General features: G+C 48.3%; 1 protein-coding gene and 1 long non-coding RNA gene across 3 annotated transcripts in view; one reads left to right on the top strand and one right to left on the bottom strand.

The window, feature by feature from the left end:
• The window catches only part of BCAS3 (BCAS3, microtubule associated cell migration factor), a 447,594-nt gene that overhangs the window by 427,174 nt on the left and 2,318 nt on the right, over positions 1-18,102 (top strand). For both annotated transcript variants that reach the window (XM_025210099.1, XM_025210105.1), the window contains exons 25-26: positions 1,144-1,209; positions 17,970-18,102. The exon at positions 17,970-18,102 ends at the window's right edge or, in 1 of these variants, runs on beyond it. In XM_025210099.1, the coding sequence (XP_025065884.1) occupies positions 1,144-1,209; positions 17,970-18,102 (199 nt within the window). The remainder of the gene's footprint in view (positions 1-1,143; positions 1,210-17,969) is intronic.
• LOC106722501 overlaps positions 1,218-18,102 on the bottom strand; it is a 30,605-nt gene continuing 13,720 nt past the window's right edge. The window contains exons 3-5 of the long non-coding RNA XR_001358504.2: positions 13,102-13,298; positions 12,124-12,330; positions 1,218-6,088 (exon numbers count right to left, since the gene is read on the bottom strand). This is a non-coding gene — a long non-coding RNA (uncharacterized LOC106722501). The remainder of the gene's footprint in view (positions 6,089-12,123; positions 12,331-13,101; positions 13,299-18,102) is intronic.

The following is an 18,102-nucleotide window of genomic DNA, read 5'->3' as shown; positions in this document are numbered from 1 at the left end:
CTTTGAGGCATGCAGCTTTCCAAGCCCTGCCTAGGACGATCACACGCTTACCACTTTTGTATCCCAGAGGGTTGTGGTTCACATCCCCCAGCAGCGGAAGGGACTCTAGGGACAGCCTCCACGCTCTGCAGAGACATCGGTGTGCGACTCCCGGCATTGCAGCCGGCGGAAGTGGGTGTATTTTACCTTGCGGCTGTGGAGCTGCACTGATTTCTGCCGGCTGCGGACTGGCCCGGTCTATCAGAGGGCCTGCACGCATGTCTCTGTCCCCAGACGTACGTTATTTAGTGCAGCCGGAGAGCTTTTTAACACAGCCCTTTAATGAGGGCTGTTTAACTCAACGACAAAGTTTCATTTCTTCAGTGTGATTTTTTTTTTGTCCCTGTTGTTGTCGTTGCCCTCCCCGTGCTTTCATTTTATGTAGGGTCTGCATGTTTTTATCTCCACCCTGTATCTGCTTTCATGGGCTGTATGTCTCCGCGCACAGAATATGTGTATCTGTCTTAGCCAGTAAGCTACATATGTCCTGCTAAGTACATCGGATACCCTCACGCTGACTTACTGCTCTCTCCATCCCTGTACCAAACGAGCCGCATAAGTGTGCATTTTATGTGATTCTCCATAACCCTTCCCAAAGCAGACCACTCGGATAGCACTGCCAGGCCAGCAGAGGCATTTTTAATGATATGACTGTTTCCAAATCCGGGGACTCTTGGCTATCAGCTGCTTTGAAACCTGCCGGGGACGCTCCAGCCATAGTCTGCCAAACGAGCCATTTCCTCCCAAGCTCCCGTTAGATGCGCAGACCTTGGAAAACAGCGACAGTATCTTTTGACTGAAGTTTCCTTGGGGTTATTGAGGGGAGCTCTGAAGGGAGACAGTGTTGATACTAAAATGTTTTCAATGTGCAATTGGGTGCGTTGCCATTCGGAGAAGCAGCCGTGAATGTCGGGACGCTTCCAAAGAGGGTCCAAATGCCAACAGAGAAATGTGGCTGTCTACCATTCGATAAGGTGGCGGTCAACTGCATTTCTTGCTAATCGCTTGTTGTTTGGGGGAAAGTCCGTTTTCTTTTTTCTTTCTTTCTTTCTTTTTTTTTTTTAAAGGTTTTTTTTTTAAAGACCTATTTTATTTTTGATGCAGACACAGCCGTTGAAGTAGCAGTAAAAAACATCTCCACAAAGAGGCACATGGCTTTGAAATGTTTTGGTATGTAACATAACTGTATTGTTCTCAGGTCTTAACTTTTGCACAAAGACTATTTCTCCATGTTTTGACAAAGCAAAAACCCTGGGTCAGATTGGAAAAAGGTTTGAAGCAATGCCCGAGCCATACAGAATATCCTAACAAAGGGACGAGGTGGGGGGAAATGTGAACGTTTTAAATCATTTCACAAGTCACATTGTTGTATCTCTCTTCTTAACTGAACAAGAGTTTCTTTGATTTTTTTTTTTTTAAGTCAAATTTAGGATTCTGCTGTTCAGAGCAGGGAGGTCACAAGGCCCTAATGCATTTAGCATTGACTGCCCTCTCTTGTAGTGCGTCTATTAGTCAGTAATTTGATTTGTACCTATTCATTTGCAGTCCCTGCAGGAGCTCTGAGCTGGCCCCAAGTATAATTGGTGCTGTCTCTATTTTTACATCATTAGATTAGCCCCGACTCCTGGCCACTTGTTGTCTGCGCTTGTCTGTCCATTTATACAACCTAATGTAACACAAAATTCATTACTGATCACATTACTTTCAACTCTGAAGCCAGCCTTGTGATAAACATTTGGTTAACCCTTTCTTGCCAGCCTGCGGGCCGAGAGGACAAATGCACTTTTCCTGTGCAGGAAAATCGATACCGTCATGAAACAAAGTGCAGTGCCATTTCTAGATTTGTCATTCCTCTTGGAGAAAGAAATGGTGGGGTGGCGGGGGGGGTCGGGAAATGTCTGAGATGATTCATCGCTGGGCTGTACGCTCGCATCGCCAGCTCGCGCGTGGAACGAGCCCAGCCGTGTCCTTTCCAGTATCATAGGAAGAAGCAGGCCCATATAGGGCGCACACTTAATTTGAAGCTTAATTTCTTAATCATTGTTCTCCAAGTGTTTCAGCTCTTCTGTGCGGGCTGTAATCAGGTTACGAAATGATTGGAACTGGACATTTCCCTTCCGTTGCTTTGTCTCAGAGCAGTTAGCAGGCAAACAATTGACTTTCTCCTAAGAGATTTGTTGTTGTTGGGGTTTTTTTAAGCGATTAAGTAAATTATTTTCCTTACCACAAGACACCAGCATTTCATCTGAGATGGTAAGCAGCCTGCCTTTTAGCTTGGCTTTGCTCATCTGTGTTGATGTGCACTGGGGACCTTTTAAAGCAACAAGCTTTTTCGCATCCTTGGGGCTCTTGACATTGATTTCAGTGGGAACAGGAGCACAGAGGTGCTCTCTTGTGTCTCATCCTGCAAGGGCCTTTTTGTTGCATCAGGCCCTTGGAAGGCATTTGCTACTTAATGAAGCCTATTTCTATGTTCCCCAAACCTGCCGGGTTTTAGTAGGCCTCTAAGTTCTTTTTTTGAATCGCGCTGCCTGGGTTGAAAAGCTCTCATTTTATTAAACCTTCCCTTTACAAGCCAAAGCCAAAGCTCTGGAAATGAGATGGGGGCCACTTCTGCGCTAGCCACGTGCAATGGACTGCTTTGTCTAAGAGGACTTTTCCCGTCTCTGCTCCCCACAATTCTTTCGAAGCCTCTTGCAAGCGTTTGCATGTAGGACGCAGCATGGGGTAGGGGAAATATATGTTTCTAGATAGGCGTAAATGGCCCCTATCATCCAGTGTCTGAATCAGATGGAAGTGTATACAGGTGTTTTATATGCCAAATCCTATTCTGGTTGGCAGTGTGATAGAGGGGTGAAGGCAAAGCTGGCACACGAGTCCTGCGGGCCGAGGCTGACCCTCCCACACATGAGCATGAATTTTTAAGCAGCAGCAATGTGTGCGTATGCCATCCACTAGCTGGCACGTGCTGCTGGCAGCATCGTGGCACCGTGGGAGGGGTGTCAGGGGACCGACCTTCTGATTCCAGCTCTGGCACTGACCTGTTTTCTGCTGTCAGGCAAGCACGTGCGCCTTGGTTTTGTCGGCTGTAGAATGGGGACAAATCCCCCTTTAGCAAAGCAATTTGAGATCAGCAAAGAACATGCTCCTTAAGTGCCGTGGGCCTAGTTCATCCCAGTGCTACCTTCAGTGTACGTCACTGCATCCGTTGAACCCGCTGCACCAACATCATTGCTGTTCAGTAATGCAGTGAAGAGTCACGCCCTTAGCAGTCTTTTGCCTGAGGACACGAAGCTCGGGCGAGCGGGCTCCTCTGCTCTATGGATCTTGCTTAAACCGTGCAAAGCGGCTGCCAGAACCCTCTCACCAAGGGGCAACCCCTTTGCACGGGTGCCCCGAAAGTGGGCAGGCTACTGCGGGGCGGCTGCTGTTGGAGGTACGTCTCAAAGGGGCCACACAAAGAGACCGCATCCATCGCAGGCGTACCCAGACCAGTGGGAGCAGACTGTAAGTGCTGCTGTAGTCCAGGCCGCAGATGGTCCAGTGCTGATGGTACTAGGTGCACAACAGACATGAGGAAAAGACCAGAGTGATTTCTCTCAACAGAGGCCTTACTTACAGACGCAGTCATTCAGCCTCGTGCTACCTCCTGCCACTTCTTGAACGCTTGGGATCTGTCTTTTCTGGATGTGACGCTTTGAGTCTGATGCCGGCAGGAGGTGCTGTCTCAGCCAGGGTCTGAAAACCCCGAGCTCCCCTTGAATTCAGTGTTGCGCTCCAGATATGAAAATATTTCCCTCCCTCCCTTCCTCTCAATCGCATGTAAAATATACAGCAGTAGACTTTTATTCATTAACGTTTATGGGGAAATGTTAATATTAAACCATAAGTGCAAAGCCATATCTTATTGAATTCTTCTGCTGTGTTATTGAGAGTAATTACATTTTGCATTTAAATAAAAACCAGATGATGTTCAGGACAGTCAGACAAGCATTCTGTAAGTGAGAATTTATCTTGCGATCTGGGTAAACAATGTCTCATCATTTAACAGTTATTATAAATAATGGGTTTTTAAGCACTTTGCTGGGAGTTCATATTGGCTCCACGCGGGTTGCACGGAGAGAGAATTCAGTGACATCTTGCAGGCATCCGGTTAGAAGAAATCAGATCCTGAGCTCTCGTTTCAGGCAGTTGCTTTTTTTTTTTTTTTATTCTGCTCTGTTTATAATCACTAAATATTTGATGCTACTGTCCCTTGACAACAACAAAAAAAATGCAGAGATAATTCTTGAAGTGCTCTGCAAGTGGAAAAATCAGCCCTGCTGAAGTGACACCATTTCAGCAGACGTGGAGTTTGTTTTGGGCCATAGGATACTACCGCACAGGTGGTGGTTTTAGATGGAAATTTCAAAAGAAACCCTTATCTCGGGCTCTCGTTAGGTCAGAGGGCCTCAGCCTCCTTTGCCAAGGCTGCCATTGAGTTTAAAGGGATTTCTTTAAAAAAAAAAAAAAATTCTCCCCGTTTTGCTAGTATGACACCAAATGCCGTGGTAGTGCATAGATTGGAGGGAGATTAAATGTTTTAAAAAACGGAGTGGAAAAGACATTTCCCTTCTGGTTTATTTACCTTTTTTTGCACTTCGTTCATGGGAGACAACGAAGGTAGACGAGTCTGCCTCGCGTTTGCTGCTAGCCAACTTCTAACGTTTCACTTTATGGTTCCTCGTACATTAGCGGGATCCTGGTTCTCCGAGATTCAGTTACCTGGGGCACTCTTCCCTCATAAATAGCAAAAAGCCTCTGCTTCTTTAAGTCTCTAAAGTGATCTCTCACTTGGCATGCTGCACGGCCCCATAAAGAGGGAATTGTTTTTTTCCCCTGCTGATAGAAACAGGTAGTACAATGGGCGAGCGTTTTAAAACAGCCATTCACAGTTGTTGAGTAAGAGTGAAATTCTGCCCCTTTGAAGTCATTGGGAGTTTTGCCATTAACGGCAGTGGGGCCAGGATTTCACTATCGGGGCCCAATGCAAAACCCTTTGAAGCTGATGAGGCAGCCTCCTTTAAAGGGGCTTTGCATCAGGCCCTAAGTTTGTATCCGTGCATTGCTGCTGGTGTTCGTGTTTAAGGGCCAGTCGGTGCCTTTTTCTGGTATTGTTTTATGGGGTGAGAAGCAAGTGGAGTAATACTGCAGCTTGGGTTCTGGAAAATTTTAGGACAGGCCCCTTCGGTCTGTGCATTCCTGGTTCAGATAAGGGATTTGCAAAGCATCTTACACAAATGCGTACAGTTGCCAAGAAAGGTAGCCCAGGCCGTCGCGCTGCCCTGGGACTCGAGGGGCAGCCTTCCCCCATACGCTGAATAGGGCTGTGAATGCCCACAGCTTCTCCAACACTATCCCAGGAGGGAGCGTCCCATCTTCCAGCTTCATCCATCCCCTGTCAGGGTGTCTTCCCCTGGAGACCTTCCCAGCAAGTGCTTCAGACTGAGGCTGGGTGGCCAGGCAGAAACCGCGTCTGAAGATGATCATCAGGAGACAGAAAGACTCGGTGGCTTTCCTCCCCCCATGCACGCGCACGCCTGCACAGTGGGAAGCACACAGGGGTGGGAGGCTGGAATTGCACCCGTAATTCTCCATCCTCTTGCAGGTCTGAGCTCCCTCTTGCACAGGACTCAGGGGCTGCTTTATGCACATTTTTTAAAGCAGCGTAACAGATCTAATGCTCCATTTAAATTACGTGGTGGCCACGTCTTGCCCTGACAAATCTAGGCCACGCTTGGGAAGGGCTGCTGGCTGCCCATTCAAATGCAGGTGAAGACCATGGAAAAAAAAACCATCGTTCCTTATCCTTGCTGTGCTGCACCCTGACGTCAGACTGAACCTGAAGAGCTTGAAATGACTTAAGTTGCTTTTTCCGTGGGACGTGGCTAGAGGAATTCCTTGGTTGTACATTAACTCTTTGAGACTTCACACAAGAGTTATTTCCAGCTTGCAGGCTCCTCTGCTCTCAACTTCGTTCGCCGATTTGGCCGTGTTTTAAAACGAGCAACTGAAAAAGAAAAAAAAAAGGAAAGGAGACTTAATACATTGAAATCGATACGTGAATGATTTTAAAAAGGTTTTCGGAGGAAATATATATCATTCTTGAAACAGCTGACAGCTGCTCTTGGCTTTCAGAAGAACAAATCCAGATATGCTGTGCTGACACCTGAGTTACAACGGATCGAATCAGGCAGCTCCTCCATACGTGCACAGTCAAGGTCAGACTTTGGTGCTACCCTGGTCAAACCTTAACCAATTAATAAAGAGGAGAGAGGTGGGATTTTGTTGCACGTGTTTCAAGGCATCTTTTAGTTTCTGCCTACAAGTAAGTGAGCTCCCACCTTTTTTTTTTAGGAGACAGGGTCAGGTCCTTACACCAAGGTCAACCACTTATTGTAGGTGCAGATGTATTTGTGGGCCTGCAGAATTAGAGCGTTTTGGCAAATCGATCCATCTTTAGCAAAACTGAGCTGCTTCAAGAAGCGCTGTCAGCTCACCGTGTTAACTGCGGATTCACGGGAGAAGTGTTGGGTTTCTGATAGAGCAGAAGCACAGGAGTTTGTCTCTGTCCCTCCCAACCATGAACTACCTTAACTTGCCAGGAAAGGGGAGAACTGTTCGGATAAAAAAAGTTCAGACATGCCCCCCCACCACTTCTCAGCGTTTTCCCACAACCTGTTTGGACCCACACAAAAATGGAAATTTGAGTTTAAGTATACGAACATGCACTTTAAGGTTGCTGAATGAGGCTGGACTCAGGGTTGCAGGAACACGATGAGAAAAACCTCATCCTAATGAAACGTCCACCTTTATTTCTGAGTTTCAAGAGACTCGGTTAGCTTCGGTCGGCAACAAAGACCAAATTGTCAGCAGGTGGAACGTGGGTGTTTCAGTGACAGTATTCTCCGTTATGCCATGTTGGGATCTGGCCTCTCGAAACTTTTGACTGCTTCTTCAAAACCCAAATTTTGATCCATTTGTGCTTTCTCCCCCACAACATAAGAGTCCTTCCTCCCCTCCACTGACCGGAAGGGTCAGCGTGTCGGGAGCATGGCTTACTCGCAGTTACGCCAGGATCATTGTACTCGGTGTTACTCTAAATTGAAATCAGCCCTTAGAGACTGATACGTGCACGTGGAGGGACAGCAGAACTGAAACACCACGCAAGCCGTCCGTCTCCTGGGCTCTACGCTGCCTTATTTTTCCAAATGAGGATTGTTAGGAGGTCCAGTAAGCCTCGACAGCATCGTAAGAGGGAAAATCAGGTCTCAGACATGAAAGGAATTGCTGAAGTTTTGAGGTTTAGGCATGTCTGAAATCCCTTATTCAGCAGATCAGTGACATGCTGCCCAGACCGTGAGGTCATTGCTCTATTTATTATTTTGACACTCAGGCACTTCAGCTTTTCCACGACCAGATTCTTCGGCTGGGACTCTTTGAGTTGCGGATGGAAGAGCAAGCACGGCTCGTCTCCCCGCCCCGGGACTGTTTCAGGCTGCCGCGATCGGAGGGAGATAGTTCTCGCTGTAGGAGTTGTGGAGACGCAGAGGCCCCTTTTGATTACACCTACAGCTCCCCTCGTCTCGAGTGGGGAGGGAAGCTTTGCAGGATCAGGTGCACACACATTTAGAGCCCGTCTGGGTCTCAAATGTAGGGACAAACCTGCATATTTCCTCGGAGACGTTTGGACAGCGTGCCACTCTTCCCAGCGAAGGGGGGAAACAAAGTGCTGCTCAGTAACATGCGGACTGGTAGGTGTTGTGAACATGCAGAAAGGCATTTTAATTTGCATCTCCCTGGTGGAGTTGGAGGCTGAGAGAGGGGTCACTGTTGAGCAATCGGAGGCACTCCCACAGCCCTGGGAATGAGACCAGAACCAGGAATTTTAATACAGTGTTTTCTCTGCAAATGCTTTTGGTCTGATATACACAGATGTGCCGCTTGCGTAACTGAAGATAAAAGATCATTCTGCTTACATGCATTAAACACACACACACAAATACACACACACACATATACATATTCACTGGCTTCCAGCAGGAAAGTGCATTTTTAATGGTAAGAAAGGACATTATGGATCTCAAGATCTGAGAACAGATGAAACCGGCTAGGATGCTGAAGACTCGATCTTTAGGAGCAGCGCATCGTGACTTTGAAGTTTGTGGAGGGGTGGGGGGAGTTTCCCTTCATCCGAAACAACTGCATCTGCCCGTCCGTTTAGAAAACACACGCTTTTGGAAACTTTGCATGAACGGTTAGTGCACTTCATGCTGTGCGCTTGGGCTGGAGAGATCTGTTTTCTATAAGCATCTGATTGTTCTTCGAGCTTTTGAGACTTCACGTAGCGGCTAAATTCGGCAGCTTGCCTTGCCAAAGTGCCATTTATGTAGCAAAACATCCTAACCCTCTTGACAAACATATACCGCTCTATGAAACTTGAGACAATTTTTTAAAGCGCTGCAGTCGTCGTGAAAGTGCCTATGTTGAAGAATATTGTCTCTCTAGACGCTAGTCCTTTATCTCGTGCACTTTTAACCTTCCATAAAATATTCAGAGTCGAGTCTGGCTGTATGCCATAGATTTGGGTATCTTGCTCGGTGGATAGAGGAATGTTAGTGTTTGTTTTTCATTTCAAAGGAAACAACAAGCTGAACTTCTTTTTCTTTTGTAGACAAATACTTTAAAAGTTCACACATGAAAATGTTTTGCTCGTATCTTCCCAATCTCTTCTCGCTTGAAGTAAATCCAGATATTTATGTAAGCTCAGATGCCTTCTTAATTTTTGCAAGTGTTACTTCTTTGGCATCGTAGCACCGAGATGATGCACTGGAAATGAAATGTGCAGCCCCACTGGATTTTGATGTTCACTCTCCCTTCCCTTGGTGACTTTGCACTTCCCATGCGTCCTTACCCAAGTTGTTAGACGCTGTCACCTTTTTTATCCAACGCGCCAGGTGTAAGTGCATTACATTAGGAGTCTATGTGGATTCGGCATTATATTGATCATAGGATAATTTGGCAGTCACTAACAGCCTGAGCAAGTCCTATAGACTGAGCAAGTCCTATGAAATCAGAAACATCTGATTTCGTAGGACTTGCTCAGACAGCATTTGCCCGTCTTTTCTGCTCTGACAACGTAATAGGGCTGCTTCTGCAGTGTCTTAGTATCTTCCCTGACGCAGTAGGGTGAAATGATTTCAACACAGGGATTCATTTTTGGTGCGCGCTGAATTTCCTCCCGTGAAAGTGGTCTAACATCTATTCTCAAACAAAGAAAAGAAAATCCGATGCTTCCTGGACCTTAGGAACTTCCCTGTTGTGTTGGCTACCTGCAGCTGCACATGAAATCAATAATTGGATGCTCTTCCTAAAGTACAGGCCTCGGGCATCTAAGCCAAATGACACGGCGTTAGCGCTTAGTAGGCCTCTAGCACACGGCTAACAGCTCTTGTTCGGTCCAACAAAGAGCGGTGGTGCACGCCTGTACTGCCCGGTTCACTGTGGTGAGGCAGAACCTGACCCCTTGAGAAGAACATGAAGTTTAACGAGCTTGTGCAAATCTGGTGGGAAATCTCCTTCCAATCTCTTCATTCCAAACAAAACCAGAATAGCTGCCCGCCCCGTAACGGGGCTGAAAAAAATGCATCCCCCCCCGCTGGGCACGCACACATCTTTGCACAGCAAAGACAGCCCAAGAGCAGTACATGAGAAAGCTTTTGGGTCTCCCCTCCAGCTGCAGAAGAACGAATGGAAACAGGTAGGGCTGGGAAAGAGCTTTCATTTCTGTCTTTGCAAATTCAAAGACATTAAGAAATTAAATCATAAGATGGTATTTGGTGCTGACAGTTTAGGGCCGTTTCAGATAAACGGTGGCACAGATCCAATCCTTCTGCCTTCCCAAGTGTAGCTTTACTCTCCAAAGCCAGCACTGCACGGACCTGGATCGTGGTGCCCCTTGCTGGGTACAGTAGAGGTCAGTTCTGCGAGCTGCTGGTGGGTCCTACCTGCAGCACAAACTCCAGCCGAATCCCTATAAATCCTTTTTTCAGAGCCAGTTCTCTAGTTTCCTCCCTTTAACTAACAACCAGTGTTTTTGAAGATAATATATAATCAAGGCTCCCTGTTCGCAGTTACATTCTCTGATGTCTAGAAAGGAGCAGTGCTGTTAGCAGTGTGGTTCCATAATGCTGGGCTTAGGAGAAGTTTTGTGTGCAACAAACACTATCAATGACACATGCACAGCCTTGGCCCTATTCTGCTTTCAGCAGCACTCACCAATCCAGAGCAGCGCCATTAGCTTCAGTGGAAGACAGGATGGAAATGCACTTTATGGCTTCGGTGGAGTTAGGCTGCTTATGCGTAAATATTCATATCCGGAGAGAGTCAAAGGGACGTGGCTGGTGTTCAAGCGCTGTGGTGCTGGGCACTGTCCAAGCGGAGGAGAAAGTTGATGCTTGATGTTCTAGACAAGAGGACGGATACAGGCTCTGCTTCTGAATCGTGTTGCTTTGCTTCTTTTCCAAATGAAAGTAACTTTGATCTAGCAGGTGGGTTCTCAACTCTGCCCAATTAAATGGCCAGCCCAAAATGGTCGAGGCCCCAAAGAAGCACAATCCACCCCAGCCGTTCTTAATAGGATGCTGCTTCCTTCTCTCACCCCACCGTTGGGCCAGCTACCACTTTTGCTTTCTAATTTTGTGAAAAGGGAGAGAGTAAATTCCCGCATATTTACATGCTTTCGGCTTAAATCTGGACCAAGTGAAATTGCCACAATGAGACGTGTCTACACATTCATTAATGTGCCTTTGTTACAGTGCATTAAGTTTAGTACCTCTAATACAAGGTATTAGATAAAAGCGCAGTAGCTTTGCTTATGTGCAGTAGCAAAGGCAAACTTTTTTTTGTGATGCGCAGTAGACTAATCCTGTTGTGCATTAGCATGGTTTTTCACCGTGATGTGCTTATGTGCAGTAGAGCAGTCTACTGCATCAGCATGGTTTTTGCCGTGATGCGCTAACATGCAGTAGAGCAGTCTACCGCACATTAAGGCGAGTTGTGTAGACACACCCTGAATGACAAGAATAAAACCACGAGATAAAGGCCCAAGTGGCTGATATGTCACGCCACTTCCCAGATCCCAGCCTGTTAATTGAGTCATTCCTAACAAATCTTCAGTAGCGTGCACTAATCTTTGCACTTCTCCCTTCCTCCTCCCCACCAACTTAGATCCTTGCCAGAGACCTTGTTCCTTTAAAAATGCCATCTATATAACCTCAGAAATATTCGGCACAGAAAAAGGAAAAAGGAACTTGACATTAGTTGAGCTTGAAAGGCTTGGTGCTGTGAAAAGTGACTGACGTGTGAAAAGAGGCTACAATTAGTTCTTTCCCCAAGCACTCTTCCATTCAGTCCAGGGTCACTCCTTCAGCAGGCTGAGGCTTTGAGCGTAATGTGTTGTGACAGTTTGAGATGATGAAGAATAATTCTTGTATTCAGAGTTGCTGCTGCTTCCCCACTACCCTGACACATCAGGCTGGTTGTCGTTGTATCGTTTATCCAGGCTGCCATGCTGCCATGCTGCAGAGGAGTTAGTGCAATTCTCAGTAGGTAAAGGAAAGGGTCGGCTCTTTCAGCAAATGATTTTTGAGGATATTTTGAAACTGTGCTTAACAGCCTGCTGTAGGGGAAGTCCAACGGAGAGAAAGGAAAAGCCATTAGAAGAAATAATGCACTAGAGATGAGATTTTTGAGTAGACATAAAGGAGATACCATGGCTTCAAGTGGACCACTACGGAGAAAGCACAACTAAGAAAGGCAGCATAATTTATGAGTGTTCCGGGCAAAAGAGGGCTATATAGATTTTCTTCAGGCACTGAATTAATGTGCCATATAAAATGGCTTCACATTTAGGCTTGGCAAGGCTTTCTACCTTTCTAGATTTGATGTAGTCCTCTGACAGATCCTGCAGCTTTTTGGAATTGAATATACAGCACCCTGGCTTGGACGCGTGCCTGGGGTAGCTCGTTACGTGCTGACACCCACCTGAGGACCGCAGCAAGGACCTCCGTCCAATTTGTCACCACGCTTAATACAACAGAGGCTTCGGCTTGCAGTCGGATGAGACAGGACGGCGAGGATCAGGCGCGTGTGGTAGGTAAGAACAGAAGGGGATCCGTTCTGGTTTCTCCCAGCTGGCTCCTGAGTGCTGCCGAATCTCACGTGACGGGAACAGACGCTGGTTTTCAGCGCCTGGCAGGGATGCAAAGAACAAGGTGGAACTGGAAGGGAGCTAATGGATCGTGCATTTCCCTACTTTTGATTGCTCATTATTTGACAGCATTTCGACTGCACCCGGTCCAGTCTGGGCATCTCTCGGACTCCAGGGAGGGACGTGCGCCCGCTGCCACCCCCATGCGCCTAAACATGAACTGCTCCCTGCAGCTTTTCTTCAGCCTCGGTGGGGTCCCAGCTCCTCCTCCCACAGCACGTCCCAGCACGGCTGTTACCGACCCCTGGTTTTCCGCCAGCCGCACTCATTCAGTGGAGCAGCCAGGGACTGCCAACAAGAGGGGCATGATGGTACCCGGTGAAGGCGACAGGGGCAATACTGCATGCAGAAGGTCATTATCTCTGCATTCGAGTGGGAACGCCCACCCGGTCCTGCAAGCAGGCAGGTGCCTTCAGCCCTCCCAGGGCCAGGCACTAAAAGATGTGGTGTGAATGTAATGGCAGTGGGAGGTCACTGGGACCAGTGATTTTGGAGGCCAAGGTGGAGATGCCTTGGTTTCCTGAGAGTGCAGAGCACCTGCTCTCTGCAAGTCAGGCCTCTTCTAAACGTCTCAGGTTGGGGCACCCAGAAGCTTGAGGCCAGATTAACAAAAGCAAAAGTCCCATTATTGTCTCTGCTTTGGGGGTGGGAACATACTCCCTGCACCAGTATACAGGGTAGTGAGGCTTGGAGGGCCCCAGTGCCGTAGGTACACAGAGGGCTTTATGAGCACAAGGCTCCTAGGGGCTTACCTCTTGTCATAAACAGCCCCGGTGCAACGCCCAGTGAGAAGCTGGCAGAAGTACCTTGGTGGGGGGCGTACAGATAGGACCCACCGTCTCAACTGAATTCTCTCCCACATCCTGCTGTTTCAGCGTGGCTGCCGTCCTTCAGGTCCAGATCTGGCCGCCAGCATTTCGGGTCAGCCTCAGAACGGCTGCAGGAGTATCTGCATGAGGAGAGGAGCAAATGTGACATTGTGGAGCGAGCACGAGAGCGCAGGCCCTGGTTCTCACTTGAACGTTCACAGCCAAGTAAATAGCATGCACTTATGCCTGCTTAGTCCTTTGGATTTTTTTCAGGGGAAACTAATGCTCTGAGTCCTGGACTCGGAGATTTGTATTGCTGATTGTGATCTTGTCTACATTGGTGCGACTCCACTGACTTGCATGGAGTTAATCCTGCCCTGCACTAGCACGGGCTTTGAATCCATCCCAGAGCCACAGAGGCACACGGGTACAGCCCCGCGGAGGAGCTGGTGCAGAATCGCTGTTGGCATCTGCATCTCTCTTCCCTTACTTTTGGAGCCCCGTGGACCCTGGTTCCTTTTAAACCTGGTAGACGTGCAGCACCGGAGACTACTTTTGTTGCTGTTTCTTTCTCCAGTGCAGTTCGATTTGCACGTGCCCGAGCCCCCGGTAATGCTGCGATTCCCATCGACTCTGGCGTTGCCTGTTACGGTTAGCATCAAAAGTGACTATGGGCTGCTCCTGCGCTCCCCTGAACTAGCCTCCTCCTCATGACTTCAGCAGATGTTCCTGCTCTTATTTTTTTTTCATTTTCGAAGCCAATCATAACTTTGCAAGTTGTGTCCCTCTGGGACGGGGGCAGGTTTCAGGATTAACATTTCCACTATTAGCACTTATTTGTATTTGTGTTTGTTTTTCACGGGCTTTTTAATGCCGCTGGGAGCCATTACGGGGACAAACTCATGCGAGCACTGGTCTTCTCACAGTATTTCACTTCCTCCATGGTGGAAATGCTCTGAGGAGAGCAGGTCTCATGTTATTTTGACCCCATAAATGGCTCCCGGAGGTCCCCTTCTTCCTTCTCCCACCCGCTCCCTTCCCCCCAAATCAAATATTTAGGTTTCTGCAGGGCCTGACTTCTCAACCCTGCTTATCTTGCCTCCGCAGAAGCAGATGACAGTTACCACGAAGCAGAATAGCCTCCAAGTCTGTGGAGCAGAATGGGTTTTATGCGATACACAATTTGTTGGCTACTGTACAAGCTCATTAAAGTGTAGCATAAGAGGTTGTTTTACCGATACATTTAAGGAAGTTAATACATCTCGACAGCGAATGCATAGGGAAATAGAGATGCAATAACCCTCAGACAGACTGGGGCCAACTCCATTCCTGGCGTAAGTCCACTGAAGTCAACAGCACTACTCCAGGGACGGATATATCCGCCTCTATTGAGGCAGTGCTAAGCCTCTGACCTCATGCAACTACCATAAGCGAGGACAATTCGAGCCAAGGCTGCCATTCAGCTTCCTTATGCAGGTGAATTCCTCTGTGGGCTTCACTTTTAAGTGAACTTGATCCCTCCTGGCCAGGAATGAGGAAACCTTGCTTTACGGCCTGTGCTGTCCCTGCTCCGCGGGACGGAGACGGCTACCTCGAGGGCTGAGAATCTGGGCACGATGGTGGTGGTGATGATGATGATATGATAGCAATAATGCAAAAAATAATAATGCTAATGATAACAGCAATGATGAGGATGAGGATGATCTGGTGCTTTCCGAAGATTGCAGAGCGTTTTAACACAGTGGGCAAGTAAAACTATCCTCGTTTTTTGGACCGGGAAGCAGATGGAGCAAGATTAAGACTTGCCGAGATCCATGTGGGAAGTCGGTTGCAGAGTCTGGTCTCTGGATCCCCGGGCCATTCGTCCGCCCAACAGACATGGGGCGTTCCTCGACATTTGATGCGACTCTACAGCCTGATCGCAGCGTGCGTTGCACACGTAAGGTAGCGAAGACTTTCGCACAGTGTCAACGTGGTCGGGACTTGAATGAGCCATCTAGTGGCAAAAGGCTCGTTATCCCTTGAGTATTTCACGCTCCCAACACGACAGAAGTTTGCGATCCCTGCACGTTTCTGGATATGGGCTGAAATGCCCAAGACGTCCAGTTGCCGTCTGTGCCTTTGCTAACGGCAGAGGCTGGTACCTGCTCCTTTGCCATCTAGTGGAGCGGTACAGGAACAGCCACCTACTGTGGGAGCTACCCCAGGACAGCTGCACATCTGTCCCTTCCTGATCCAGATGTGACGTACAAAACAGCGCGCGGGGGTTTGTTGAAGACCGTGGTGTTTTTGACTCCCTCCTTAATGCGATGAGCAACGCAGACAGTTTCCCCACAGAGAGAGCTTTTTGGTTTTTTCCAGCAACCTGATATCGCTGTGCAACGAAGAGGTTCGCCTCCATTCGCCATTTTGCAGCATCCCACAAATCCGCATAGCTGAAAGGGCTGGTTTTCAAAGACATCGAGCCCCCGCGATTCCTGTGGCAGGGGCGTAGATGCACAGACCTGAGTCTGAAACCCAAAACTGCGCTGTAGGATCGTACGCCGCTCGCTGAGGAACGGCAAATGTGCAGGCCTGGTTACTGCAAAGGCCGCAGTCATGCAAAACCTCAGCCAGGCTCTCCCGAAGTTGTGCACTCTTCACCCCAGCCGGGAGCCAGCGCCGTGTCGCTCAGCACACGGGCTTTATGGGGACAGAAATGGTCTTTGGGAATCCGTAGCACTAAGGAAACATAAATGCCTCTCCTCTCTCTCTCCTTCTTTTGTTACTGAAAATGCAACATTTGCCTGAAAATCAATTACGATCGAGAGAGAGAGAGAGGGAGAGGTAACCTCATAAGGAGTTCAACCGTCTTAATGATGTTTGATTGGAGCCTACCCGTGGTCTATCTTTCTGGTGATGGCTACACAGTGACTGAAAGCTCTGACGTGAGACGTTTAACCAAAGCCAGCTGTGCGCGAGGGGAGATAAAAGCACAAAATCAGACAGGATAAGCGCAGTATTAGTGTGGGATACGCCACTCATTTCTGATTTAAATTACTGTTTTTACTTCCTGAACTCATGGGAGAATAAGGATGCGAAGGCAAACGAAGAAGTTTATACATGTACATTCCTTTAATAAAATACTGGCAAGAAATCATGATTAATACAGCTGAGGTCATTATCGTTGCTTTGTATGGGTGTACTGACTTCCTGGGGATTTGCTTTTTTGTGAAACCAACCCAGATTATCTCCGTTGTGAATTACTTCCGTGATCGAGTATTAAATTCACCACCCCTTTCTTGGTGAAGTGTAAATTCGAACGGATCTGTTATCCCATCGGTGGACACACGAGTCACATTCATGCCAGTGGGAACGGGGCGCTCGCTACTTAAACGGGATAGTTTGGGTTTAAATGAAGGTGAGACTGTGAACTTTCTGCGCCGAGATCTGTCCTTATCTCTGGGTCCCGCTGCAGCAAAGGGACAGTCGGACATTTATAAATGAGCTGGAATCCCAGGATGAGACTGAAGCCTGTGAATGGCAAAGGTGCAGGAAAATTTGACAGGGAACAGCGCTGGGAGCCATTCATCCAAATCCTGAAGTCCATTAGTCACTTCCTAATCAGCGCGCTCGAGCAGTGTTCCCACTGAAGTCAACAGGGAAATCTGTCCGTCTGCTCCATGTGTTCGCTCCGCACCCACACTTCACTGAGCGTCTTGGAGCAGTCTCTTAATCACGGCCAGTGGCTTACAGACAGACCCAGGTTTCCTCTCCCAGCAGAATTCGTAGAGACTTCACGGTACTGGTCGTATACTTTGCTTTTATCCCTCCTGCTTGAAAGGGAGGACTGAGCAGGCCTTGCGAGGAGCAGTTTTGCAGCAGTCTCTCTGCACTGGATGCGGGGCCCTGCCTCGTATCACCGCTGCGTGCCGTCGCTGAGTGCTGGAGAGCGTGATGCTGTCCAGCGGCATTGCCACCGAGTCGACTGTTGGGTTCAAGTGGCTCGCAGAGAGCTGCAGTTAGAAATGATATTCGGCACGCACGCAAGAATACCGGCGTCTCGAGATTAGGAAGCAACAAAGGCTTTGGGAGGTCAGCCGGGGGCAGGAGGGGGAGGCTTCGACTTATCAGCGTGCGCGACGGGTGAGAGGGGAATAATCCCAAATGCTAGTAGTAGCCTTAGAGTCCCAAGCTTGCGCAGAGCCTCATCCAGGCCTCCGTGGTCGATACAGCTTCATCACCTTTCTTCCACGGCCCGTTTCTACGTTCCCCTCCACCAGCCTCATCAAAGGGGCTCGCAAGCCGTGGGGACGCTCCCATCAGTGTATGGTGCACAAAGAGGTGGGGAACTACCGTGTCAAACTGCGTCGGTCAAGCACAGACGTTGCGGGTCGCTGCTAGCGAGCTCCTTTTCTAGCAAGCGAGGCTATTTCATTGCTCGTCAGCCAGCCTCTCATCCTTGTGCTCAGCTCCACCTTGCGACACCGAGCTTTGGCACCTTGGCACCTCCTGCAAATCACTTTTAATTGTCCCCCCGCCCCCCCAAAAGAGCAATGACACACCACATCCGCAAGACAACGCGTAAAGTCTTAATAAAATCCCACGTACGTTGGGGCTGAAACACAAGCCCGGCGGAGAAGTAGAACCGGCAGTCGGGTTGCCTCTGGAGTGATTCGTCAAATCACCCAGTAAAAGATGGATGACAAGCGAACGTAATGTTAGACCAGGGATACAATAAACAGATTTGTCAATAAAGTGGCCTTCTAATGGTAACCTTCATTCTTTTATCTGAAACATTAACCAGGGCCTGTTTTCTCTTCCCCTTGCAGAGCTGCAGCGAGAGGGAAGCATAGAGACGCTAAGTAACAGCTCGGGCTCCACCAGCGGAAGCATTCCACGCAATTTTGATGGTTACAGATCGCCTCTCCCGACTAACGAAAACCAGCCCCTAAGCCTTTTCCC

This window comes from Alligator sinensis, unplaced genomic scaffold (genome assembly GCF_000455745.1).
Source record: "Alligator sinensis unplaced genomic scaffold, ASM45574v1 scaffold118_1, whole genome shotgun sequence".
Lineage (NCBI taxonomy): Eukaryota > Metazoa > Chordata > Crocodylia > Alligatoridae > Alligator > Alligator sinensis.
This window is presented reverse-complemented; position numbering and strand designations above follow the sequence as displayed.